General features: G+C 37.2%; 1 protein-coding gene across 7 annotated transcripts in view; it reads left to right on the top strand.

Annotated features, from left to right (window-relative positions):
• Gria4 (glutamate ionotropic receptor AMPA type subunit 4) overlaps positions 1–12573 on the top strand; it is a 259884-nt gene that overhangs the window by 83376 nt on the left and 163935 nt on the right. For all 7 annotated transcript variants that reach the window (XM_090319597.1, XM_090319592.1, XM_090319593.1 and 4 more), the window contains one exon: positions 2612–2851. In XM_090319597.1, the coding sequence (XP_090175723.1) occupies positions 2612–2851 (240 nt within the window). The remainder of the gene's footprint in view (positions 1–2611; positions 2852–12573) is intronic.

Below are 12573 nucleotides of genomic sequence, written 5' to 3'. Positions count from 1 at the left end.
ATCCCAAATTATGCAATAATTTCACCAAGCTCAGCATCTCCACTGTGGAAGCTGGAATAGGTCTCAATTATTTTATGAGATGATACTGGGTATTATCAGATAAAAGATGAATGGAATGTTACTATATGTGTTTATTAATACACAATCCATGTGATGTGATTAGTTAGGTACAACATAGAATATGTACTGAAAACTCTGATCGGATTATTTCTTTGAAAGCCTTTTACTGATTAGTGTCTGTATCCCAGCTAAAATCATTGCATCTATCTATTCAGTAACTTAATTCTTTTTTTTGCCAGTCCTGGGCTTAAGCTCAGGGCCTGAGCACTGTCTTTGGGCTTTCTCAAGGATAGAACTCTACCACTTGAGCCTCAGCACCACTTCTGGCTTTTTCTAAGCATATGGTAACAAGGAATCAAACCCAGGTCTTCATGCATGCTAGGCAAGCACTCTACCACTAGGCCAAACTCCCAGACTTCAGTAACTTAATTCTTATTTCATCATTTTTATGAGAATGTTGAAATTCAGTTGCTTTTTATATATTCGGAACCCATTTCTACTTAGCTATACTATGTTAATTTATGTGTGCACTGATACAGTTTAATATAGTCCATTGAATAATTATTTGTATTCTAAGCAATAATAGATGGCATAAAAGATAACCAAGAAAGATTTTTATTTGCATGCTTCCAAAACTACATTATAGTAATAAATATGTAAATAATTATACAATAAAATTTGGGTGTATTGCACCAAATAAAAAATTATTCAAGATAATACAGAAAGTTGATAGCATCAAACATTTGACTGACAACCTATTTTAATACTCAGAAACCCTGATAACCCTTTCCTACCAAGAGGAATATACAATAAGCAGGGAATAAAATGCTTCAAAGAAGAGTATAACAACTAGAATTTTGCAAAAGGAAAGTGTGACAGAATGAATACTTCTTACAGCAATGCTATTTGGCCTAGTGGTAGAGTGCTTGCAAGTTAAGGTTATGATGATATGAATGAATGAAGTTAAAGGATGATGAAACATCAGAGAAATCTAAATCTGTTGAGGTCCTCTAGAAAAAACTAAACTAAGATCAACAGTACACTGAACACCAGGACAGTGGAACACCAGTCAGTCTGTGTTGAAAATCAACTATGAACAACAGTGATATTTGCATAGCATATTCATTGTTGATACTTTCAACAAAGTATCAACAGAAAGTTGACTCATTCTGTCAGAGCATTTTGCATATGGCATTTGCTACATACATGAAACAGATAGAAGATGTTGTTGAGGAGAAGGAAGGGGAGGAGGAGGAGGAAGAGGAGAAGGATGCCAGCAACAGAACCCAGCACTGAACCCCCAAGGCTATATCTAATTGGGCCGAATGAAAACTCCACAAACCCTCCTAAAGACCTTCTGAAGAGCCTAGTGAGAAAAAATAGTGTTTGGAAACTAGAGTTTGAAAATGCCATGACAGACAAGATTGGTCAAAGTTTTGTTATATACATGAGCAAGTTAAAGGACCTGGCTTATCCATCTCCATGCTTACTTTTTCTTGAACAAGGACTAAGGTTTGTGTGTACTATCAGCACTAAACTGATCTTCCATTTGAATTCTAAAGCTCTTGAACTTTATTTTTCTGTAGTACAAAATGAAAATTACTTGAACAAAGTGCTGGTGGGTATAACTCAATGACAGAACACATGCTTAGGATATGCAAGAACCTGAATTCAATGTTTAAAAGCCCTCCCCCACAACAAAACACTAACTGAATCAGATTACTTAGTAAATAGGGATTCATGGTAGGCCCACAGATTACATGAAAATTAAGAGAACAAGAAATAGGAAATTAAGAGATTTGCCGAGTAATTCTGGTTTAAGCCTAAATGAACTGTACTTGCACAAACACATCCAAATCCTTGATAGAATATTTAAGAAGTTAGTATCAGATCTAACAACATGATTTACTGGCCCATTTAAGTTACAGGAGCTGAATGACTTGCAAACTAAAGATGCCCAAAGGATAATTAAAACATTACTTAAATCTTGCAAGAAAACTACTCTCAGTCACAGGGTCAGAACACAGCTTCAGATTAGTCATTTGATTCAAACACTTTCTGGTTCCTGGGGGAGCAAAGAATTAGATTTCCATATTGTGTTTCCAGGACAGAGATCTTTATAAACTCTACTATAATATCTATCAAAAAGTTAATGGTATTTGTTTAAATTAATACCTGAGCATCTCAACTGTAGTACTTTATCGTCCAATAATCTTACCTTCTTGTTTAGCAATAGAATCATGGAAATGATAATAATGCATTCCAGCGTCTGTTCGCATCTCTTTCTAATTGCCCTACATGTCCTCATGGGTTAGTACCTATTCATAGACAGTGTAAATGAGATCTTAGAAGTAGAGAGCTTGTCTAGAAAACTCTGGGTTCCGTTCCCAGCCTGGAGGCGAGGTGGACTAACTTTTTATTTCAACAGGTTTAGAAGGCCAGGGATATAACTTCAGGGTAGAGTATTTGCCTTGCATTTGTGCTTTGGGGTTTCATTCCTAGCATGTATTAATGAATTAATTCTCTTGGTGCTTGTTTTTCTCTCTGGCAGTTTGTTCCCAGTATTCCAGAGGCGTCTTTGCCATCTTTGGACTCTATGATAAGAGGTCAGTGCACACCCTGACCTCGTTCTGCAGCGCCTTACACATCTCCCTCATCACACCGAGCTTCCCCACGGAAGGGGAGAGCCAGTTTGTGCTGCAGCTGAGGCCTTCGTTGCGAGGGGCTCTCCTGAGTCTGCTGGACCATTATGAATGGAACTGTTTTGTATTCCTGTACGACACTGACAGGGGTAAGTCCTCTTTCCTTATCTACACCGGAGAAAAAGCTGACTTCCGTTGGGAAGTGGTTTCACATCACTTGTTTGACTTTGTAAATTGTTCTTGATTCTTGACTATTGAAATGATTAGTTAATGGGAATTTATGAGCAAGGGAGAGATGAAGATAAAGAATCCTAACACTTTTCACTTCTAACGAGTGCTACTGGTAGTTCTCAAAGCTGTTACAATGGACAGTAATTTTAAAACTCTCATCTATAGAATGTTTAATGTCCATGATTGCCTTGTTTTTCTAAATCCTGGTCTTCTTTAATGTTTAATCTCCAAGTTTGATATGTACGATTGCCCATATAGCTGATGATATTATCTTAGAGGTGCCAAGTATCTTCCATGCAGTATACTATACATTATAATGTTACGTAAATCATCCCTGGAAGAGAGATGTTTGGCAAAGAATAGGGTAGAACATTTTCCTTTGGCTTATCTTGTCTTGGGTGTTTAGTTTGTTTCAGTTCTTGTTAGCATCACTTTCGACAGAATATATTCTTTGCATTGCATAACAGGTTTACAGAGCACAGGAAATGGTATCCTGGGTGATATAATATAAACACAATTTTATCCAAGAAGAAAGCCAGTGTAAGGGGGTGTGAGGAGGCAGAATACTTTTGTGGGGGAGCAGATTATTTCTACCTTCATAGTTCCACTACATATGTACATGATTTTATTTTTGTTACTGTCTCATCCTTTTGCAAATGTCAAGATCTAAGGAACAAGAAAAAGGAACAAATGAAATATCTAATTTTTCCCCTAGTAAATAAGTCTTTATAAATCTCTCAAGACCCCTTTCTGTTTACATTCTGGGTACTTCACTCTAGTTCTTTTATCTTCCATCTCTTTCTCATATTTCTAGATTTCTTTGCTTTTTTCCCCTCTTTCTCCTCCTTTTGTAGGCTCTTAGGATGATGGGTAGATAAACATGTTTTAAGGCATGCTGGAAATTATACTTGTTAGCAGAAATTGATGTGACTACGATTCATTTCATATGTTGTCTTCTTTGTTTGTTGTGTTGGTTATAGTCTATTTTGATTATCAGTTAATTCAGGATTTAGTTGATAAACCAAAATGACTCTGTTTTCAAAACTTGCAACTCCCATTTATAATATTAAATCAGAAAACTCGCTAAGATACTATTTTACAGAATGTGTAATTAATAACAGTCATTTGTTTCTGTGGGTATACTTAACTGGGCCTAAGGAATGCTACAGTGGCTGATAAACCATTACTTCTAGGTGTATTTGTGAAGGTGTATTCCAAGAGGTTAGTGTTTAAGTTGGAGACTGACTAACAATTTCCCTCACCACAGTTAGTAAAAATTGCAATCCATCCAGATTCAAAGGAGAAAAAGGCAGAGGAAAGATGAACTTACTGTCTGTGCTTGAGTTGGGACATTTGTGCTCATGGTTCTCTGGCCTTTGAAACAAACACCAGGATTAAAATCATCCATCCTGTGATTTTTATGCCTTACGACATAAACTGAGGTTTTATCATTGCTTTTCTTCTTCTCAGTCCTTCAGATCTGGTTTTTACTGGGCTTCTAACTTGTGCAGGTGACATTACAGTGTTGTTCAACCTCTGTAATCACATGACCCAAACTCTCATAATAAATTCCTCCAGACAGATAAATTGAAAGAGGAAGGGCAGACAGAAGGGAAGGGAAAGGAGGAAGGGATAAAGGAGGGGGGAAGGGAGACAGGGAAGGAAAGAACAAAGGAAGGAAAGGAAGGAGGGAATAAGAACATATTCTTACTCTTTTTCTTTTTCTGAAGAATCTTGCTAAGTAAAGTTCCTTAAGGATTCCTTAAACTTTAATACATCCATAATGTAGTAAGATCGCCTTATTTGTGGACTTAGTATATGTGGTTTTGACCAAGTATGGTCAAAACAATAAAATCAAAAGGAATTTCATAAACAAAGCCTTTCCATCTCCCCACTGCATTGCTCTTCTCAGCTGATGCTCTCTGGCTCACGTGATCAAGAGTTGTTTCAAAGGTTGCATGCCCTCCCATAAATTTTGTGAAACTCTGCTTCCCAAAAAGTAAATTTTTTTTAAAAAAAGCAAGAGCAAATGGCGCCTATGAGGGAAGATAAAATTGAATGTATATAAGTGACAAGGAGGAATTTGAGCTTTGTTGAAAGGAGGCATTCTTCAGTGCAAGTCGGCCGATGGTATGGGAGACATAAGGATGCATCTCTAGTACAGTACTGAACTCTGCTTCCACCCATGCATATTGCTGTTCACTGCAGGTCTCTAGGAACCTGTGTTCAGGGACAGAGCATCTACTACATAGACAGCAGTACAGATAACTATATTCCTTATAACATGCTGACATCAATTCAGACCAAAGTAAAATGATTCCAGCTCCTCCCTTGGCCTCCCTTTCAGATCACAGTGGAATGAGATAGGTCGGAGCTAACGAGATACCTTTTAAGGGATCCTGTTGCCATATAGCATCACACTACAAGATTCTAAAGTCCCCATTTTCTCTATTTCCAATTCCTAATTACCACACTTGCCAAGGCTCTGACAACAGCCATCTACCATGGACAGTGCCACTTAATAATTCTAGCTCATTTTTTTATTGGATACAAAATAGCAGCTAGGTGGTGATGGGTGATGGCTGTAACCCCGGCTACGTACAGGAGGCTGAGATCTGAGGATTGCTGTTCTAAGACAGATCAGGCAGGAAAGTATGTGAGATTCATCTCCAATAAACTAACGAAAAGCTAGAAGTAAAGCTGTGATTCAAGTGACAGAGTGCTAGCCTTGAATAAAAGCAGCTCAGGGACACTACCCAGGCCCTGAAGTCAAGCCATAGACCAGCTCTGGGGAAAACAAACAAAAGGGATAAATGGTAAAACATACAGCTAATTGCCATATAAACTCAAGATATTAAGAATCATCCCGATTCTACCCTAGTATTATTCAAGGGAGGATGAATAATTTATCTTTAATACACTATGATGTGAAACCCTGTTTTCTTTTATTTTTTAACAAACCACAAACTTAACATTTATTTCCATTTTAGTAATACTTATCTCTTTTAAAAAGTAGTTGTGTACAAATAAAATGGGTTAGTAGATAACAGGTAATTCCAAAAGACAGTTAATTATGTATGATAACTATGGACCTTGACTGGACTTTAACCTCCAATGCTTTCACTTGCCCTAATATTCAACCAAGAGCAAAATGGCAATGTACATTTCCATTGAGAATTGAGTAGCAACTTACAAACTTTTTTCTACTTTGCAAAGTTTATTTGTAGACGAATCTTCCGTATCTTCCATCAGTTAGTTTTGTTTTAGGGCAACATTCAACAAGCTTAATCTCTTCATCAATTTGAAAAGCACATTGTACATTTTGACAAGCATCATGACAGGATGGCGTGACAGAGAATCCTCCAATGATGACATTAGGAATCCCAAATCAAACATATGGGAGCAGTTAGTGTAAAAGGAAACATGTCTACACTTAATAGCTAAACCTAAAGGAATAAGTATATTGCAGTGTCCTTTGAAAATGTTAAATGATACCCATTTTCTTAACCCAGAAAAAAAAGTATTTCCCTGCTTATGAAAGAACATCCTTGAGCTGAACCCGGAACGCAGATCCTTTACGTAGATCTCCTAGGGGAATCATCAAGGTACTTACTTATCTATGGGTTTTGTGGACTCATTAAGATTTGAGCTATCTTTTTGAAACTCAAAGATACAGTTGCTTATAACCTTTGATTCATTCTATTCATGGTCAGACTAGGAAGTCAGATATGGCTGAGAGCCAGTTATCAAGTGTGAGGTTAATCTTAACCCATCCCAACAATTACTGGTTCCTTCTGAGTCTGTAGTTCTGCCTTCTAGCTCCATCAGGGAGCAAGAGAGCAGAGCGAGATTAGGATATAAAAACAATAATGGGGTTTTTTGCTCACTTATCACTGAGGGTGAAGCAGTCTTCTGCAGCCACTGTTCCCCAGAGCTCTTTGCTAGCATCTTTGGATCACTGCAGTATTTATTCTCTGCCCTTATTAGCCCACAGAGTCCACAAGCCGCAGCTAACATTTGGGATTGGGAATGTAAGCAATAGATGGAAAGGCGAGGGGATGGGGTAATGCACACCACCAGATGTCTTTATATACAGGGTCTGTGTTAATCCTCTTTCCTTGGGGGAAAGGAAGCCTGGGCAGGGGAGGTATCTGTCTGTCTGGCCTCTCCTATCTCAGGTTCAAAGGGAATGATTTCATGCCACGTTCTGGACATTACCACGAAGGAGTGCTAACATATAATGGAATTGCCAAATGGGCGTTGAGAGAAAAATGATGAGAAGCTAAAAACAAGGATGTCAAAGGAAGGAAGCAGAGCCATGTCACATGTGGGAAGATCTGGAGATGAGACAGAGCAGCCTACAGATGCTGCTGTGGTACAGGCAATGCCGGAAGGGTTAAGGTGGGGACAATAGGTGTGTCGTGCTTCTTGGGTTTGTGCTGGGTCCGCTTGGCTGTCACCATGTCACAGACACTAGGTGCAGGTTGTTGACTGGCAGATCATCGGAGCTGTGGCTCTTCTTGAAACATGAGCCGATCAGTTCAAGGTATTTGGGGATTCTCTTTCTCCTTGTAAAGGTGATTGCGCCTAACCCAAGGAAATTCAGTATGCCAACCAGCAAATTACAAGTATAAAGGAATCCAGTAGGATTCTGATTTTTCCCATGTTGAGATGACTTCGATGCTTTTTTGAAATATTCATTTGTGTGCATAACTTTGATTTTGCTAGAGCCCTGACTATCATGTAAACCTGTTGTTGAGTTATTCAACCATGTCTAAGAGGAAACTGGTTCCCTAAAATCCTCCAACCATGAATAGAAAAGCTTAGACATTTTTTTCCTTGAAAAAGGTAAAACTGCATAGGCTTTCTTACCAATTCTTCATGTTTAGTGAACCACAATTTTTTAAGGCACATGCGTTTACTGAGGGTTCGTAATTTTCTGATACATCTTTGAGTTTTAAAAAGTTGGTCCTCTAAAGATCTGAAGACAAAAGACGTCTTTTAGAGCTCTAATTGAACACATAGCCTCCATATAATTTATTACATCCATGAATTACATGAATGAAACAAATGCACAAATGGGAATGCACAATTAATATTGAAGTGCTTGCAGTGTGAAACCCGTGTTGAAATTAAATTTTATTCAACAATGATTTATAGGTTATCCATCATATCATGACACATATGGTGCTCAGAACTGTGGGAAGCAGTAACTGAATACTTGAACTGAGAGAGAAGTTTTAGATTCCAAATGTAAATTTCCTATAGTTGAGGCTGTGAGAGACCTTTGGATCTTTTGCATTTCCAAGTAGAAATAGAAATTTTCTCTCTGGTTAATGCAAATATGATTTTTTTGGCCAATCTTGGGGCTTGAAATCAGGGCCTGGGCCACTGTCTCTGTGCTTCTTTTGTTCAAGGCTAACATTCTACCACTTGAGCCACAGTACTACTTTGGCTTTTTCTATTTATGTGGTACTAAGAAGTTGAATCCAAGGCTTCATGCATTCTAGGCAAACACTTTACCACTAAGCCACATCCTCAGCACAAATATGACTTTTTTTAATCCACAGATTGTCAGTGTGGGACAGTTACATGACCAGAACATGAAATGCGTGGATTCAAATACAGGCCTCAGCCTTTGTCACATGTTTGACCTTGGGTATTAACATTGGGTAAGATCCCTAACTCAACTGAATTTCAGTTTTCTAACCTGAAAACTTTGTATGAAAGTCAAATCTACATGGATTCTACTTGTTTGCTGAGTTATAAAGTGCTTATAAATTTCTTCTGCATAGGAGTTGTAAGCTATACCTGCTATTGATTGCTATTCTGTTATCGGCGGGCTGATACTACAATAATTTGTGCTTGCATTTCAAACATAGATAGCATTATGAGATTCTTACCATGAATCAAAAGTGTTTGTATTTGGTATAATGAAGCATATGAAGCTTGGCCACTCTAAAAGCATGGACATTGCTAATTATAAATGTTAAATTGGTGAAGAAACAAACCAAAACATATATTTTTATCATTTAATCCCTTATTCCTTCCTAGATCACCCTTCTAATTGCTTCTAAAGTGCTGGCATTTCTCCTTGGTTCTATCTTCTCCCACTTTGCCTCCTCTGTAAACTTCTTAGGTACAAAAATGCAAATGTTACATGCCTAATTAGAGTTAACTCCTAACTTCTCATCACTCTTTATAAAATGCACATTTCTTTATAGATGGCTCCACAATCTGTATACTGACCATTGCTTCTGTCTCATCCCAGAGTCCTGTTCCCCTGGAACCCGAGCCCCCAGGGTGGAAATGGCCTTTCCAGGGGTCTTTAGCACAGCGAGTTCTTTCTCTTTGCCTTGGCAGCCTTGCAAATCTCATTTTCTTGCTCTTTGATTAACTCCTCTGATCCTCTGGTTTCTGTATATTTTCCCTTCTGAAGCCTTTTTCCATTGGATTATGGAGGTTTAGTCCCTTTGCCTTGTCCCCACTGAACAAGCATTTTTTTCCCTCGAGATATTCTTTATTCTCCAGTTCCTTCACCACTAGACTCTTCAGTGTTTCACATAGTAGGGAGTCTGTCTGAGTTTTTTTTCTGAATAAGGATACCAATCTTGGTTATGGTTCTACCTAATCAATACTAATAAATCATATTTCTAAATTCCACTGGTATAGGAAGGACTTCCAAATTTGTGTTTTGAATTCCCTCACCTTCCCAGAGCCAGACTCATTTATGTACTTGATGGTCCATTGACTTCTCAAAACTCAACATTACAAGAGTGAACCAGCCTTCTGCCTCCATCTGTGGTTTTGGTATGTTCCCTATGGTGGCACTTGGTTAGTAATACAAGTCTTTGCTGCTTTCTTCTCCTTGGTGTAATCATACCCCACCAATCGTTAAACTTGCCAAATGTGTACCACTTGAAATTATACTGCATGTGTGCCCTAGTCTCTGTTTTAATATCTGCTGCCTTTACTGGAGCTTCCTTCACTGCCTCCAGTAACCACCTTTTCTTCTTTGGACCATGATTGTCCTCAATCTATCTCCCATGAATTTGTCAGAGTGAAGTAATGGCTATACTTTTTTCTTTGCTTTGAATGCTATTCAATAATGTTCTATAATTTATAATTATCTTAATGTACTTGACAGTTTGTGGCAAGGTTATGTTATCTGTCTGGAATGTATTGCAGACCAGAACATTGTCTTCAGTTCTAGATGAGTGTGCATAAGTTCAAATTACTTTTTCTTGAAAGTTTAACAGAACAGTTCTTAAAACATTTGAGCATTGAGTTTGTAAGAGAAGTTTTAACCAAGGTTTCCATTCTTTCATGACTGTAAGGCTATGGAGAGTTTTCTTATTTCTGTGATATCACATTTGTTAGGACACATAAAATATATTTGCATGAAATAGTAAATGGATTCTAACTAAGATATTTTCCATAATACTAATTCGTTGAAACATTGAAACACTTTGCAGTTCATAGCCAGTCAACAATATTCATTCTGAAAAGAATATGCATTCTCTAATTTTAACGGCAAGGTTTTTTTATAACATTGTTCAATCCTTCTACATCTTTATTGAATTTCTGATTGGACAAACTGAGAAGGCTGTATGAATATCTTCTACTTTTGTTATAAATTTGTCAATTTCCTCATGTAGATCTTTACATTTTTGTTGATATATGATCTCTTTTAACTCAAAACGTTTGTGGGCCTAGTGGTAGAGTGCTTGCCTAGCATGCACAAAGACCCCGGTTTGATTCCTCCGTACCACATACATAGAAAAAAAAAAAGCTGGAAGTCGTGCTGAAGCTCAAGTGGTAGAGCTCTGTCCTTGAGAAAGTCTAAGAACAGTGCTCAGGCCCTGAGCTCAAGCCAGGAATGGCCAAAAAAATGTGATTTTTAGTATTTTTCTGGTAAATAGAACCCCTATTTGCAGATGCTAGTACTGAGGGCTTGAATTCGGCATCCTGCTCAGCTTTTGTGCTCCTTGAGGATGCTCTATCATTTTAGCTAGACTTCTACTTTTGGATTTTTGCAGTTTGGTTGGAGACAAAGTCTCTCAAATTTGTTTTCCCAAGCTGACTTTGATTTCCTCCTAGGTAGCTAGGATTTTCAGTGTGAACCACCAGCACTAGACTTGAACTAGTTTTAGACTATTTAATGGGTCCCCCTCTCCTTTGTCAGAGTTTTTATCTTGAAGTATTTTAATTCTAACACCAACATAGCTTCTCCAGCTTCCTTTTGGTTTACATTGGCGAAATGTACTGTCTATCATCTCTTCATTTTCAAATTTTCGTCATCGTTATGTTTTATGCATATCGTTTTGGTGGTAACACTGTCATTGTTCATAGGGTACTCATGAACTGTATTATGTTCTATATTCTTCCCATGTCCAAAAGGTAAAGAGAAGCATTTATATCCTTACGGACATAATTAAAATATAGAGAGCTCAAGTAATTTTTCTGAAGTCACATAGTAGTTGGTAATAGAGCTAGGACTTAAATGCCTCTGTCAGTCAACTAAGCTTTATGCCTTTAATCCTTATGTTATACTGAATCTGAACATGTCTACATATGTTTATTGTGTCTTTCTTAGTGAAGGAGAATGATCTGTTCCTGGGTCCATGTTTTGCTGTAAATGGCCAGATAGAAGGTATTTAGATAGTATAGTTTGTGTCACAACTACTCATCTCTGATGTAGTGGTTCATGGTGAACAATGCAGGAAGACATGAGTATGCCTAGCTTCTGGTAAAAATCTCTTTATGGACACTTAAATCTGAATTTTTGACAATTTCATTGTGTTATGAAATGCCAAGTTTTTGTTTCATTTCTCCCTCTTTAAACATTTAAAAGTAAGAAAATGATTCATACCTTACAATCTATATACACACAGGTGGTCCATATTTGTTGGGCTCATAGTCAGTAGTTTTCAGTATGTATATTGATTTTAATTGACAAAGCTATGATCCTTAAATATTATGCTACTTACCAAGATTAACCTAAGTTCATTTGAAAATCCAGTATTTTCTAATTATAAGAATAAATAAAGTGTTAGTCACATGTGTGAGCAGACACATACCCTCATAAGGTATCTCTTATTCAGATTCCTTTGCACAGTCGGGATGTTGATTTTAGAAATTGTTAGAGTCAGGGTGGTAACTGTTCAGACCATTATTTTCTATCTCTAGTCAATAATTCAAACAATTCTCTTCTGATCCCTACTAATTTTACCAAAATCTCTACAGATACTTTACTCATTTATTTTGGAATTCTTGCCAACAATGTTTAGGGCATTTTAAAAATATTTTATTAATACTGATTTTAACATCATATTTCAAATGCCATGCTTAATAAATGAGTATTCAAGAAGGGACTGACTATCTATATGTAATCACTGGCACATAGATTTTAGAACATAATTAAAATTAAGCTGAGGGTTTGTAAGTCAGATACATATTAATCTATATAATAACACATTATGTCTATAGAGCATATATCCCATCATTGATTTTTATGTCTATATAGTTATGTCTTAATCTCCATTTTTTAACAACATAGCTCAAGCCCATCCCATCCCATCCTAACAAACTGTTGAAGAAACTACAGTGACATAAAGAATAATTGAGATTATTGTTGAGT

This window comes from Megascapheus bottae, chromosome 27 (genome assembly GCF_031878675.1).
Source record: "Megascapheus bottae isolate mThoBot1 chromosome 27, mThoBot2.hap1, whole genome shotgun sequence".
NCBI classification, from domain to species: Eukaryota; Metazoa; Chordata; class Mammalia; order Rodentia; family Geomyidae; genus Megascapheus; species Megascapheus bottae.
The sequence above is the reverse complement of the archived record's forward strand: the minus strand, read 5'-3'. Positions and strand labels throughout refer to the sequence as shown.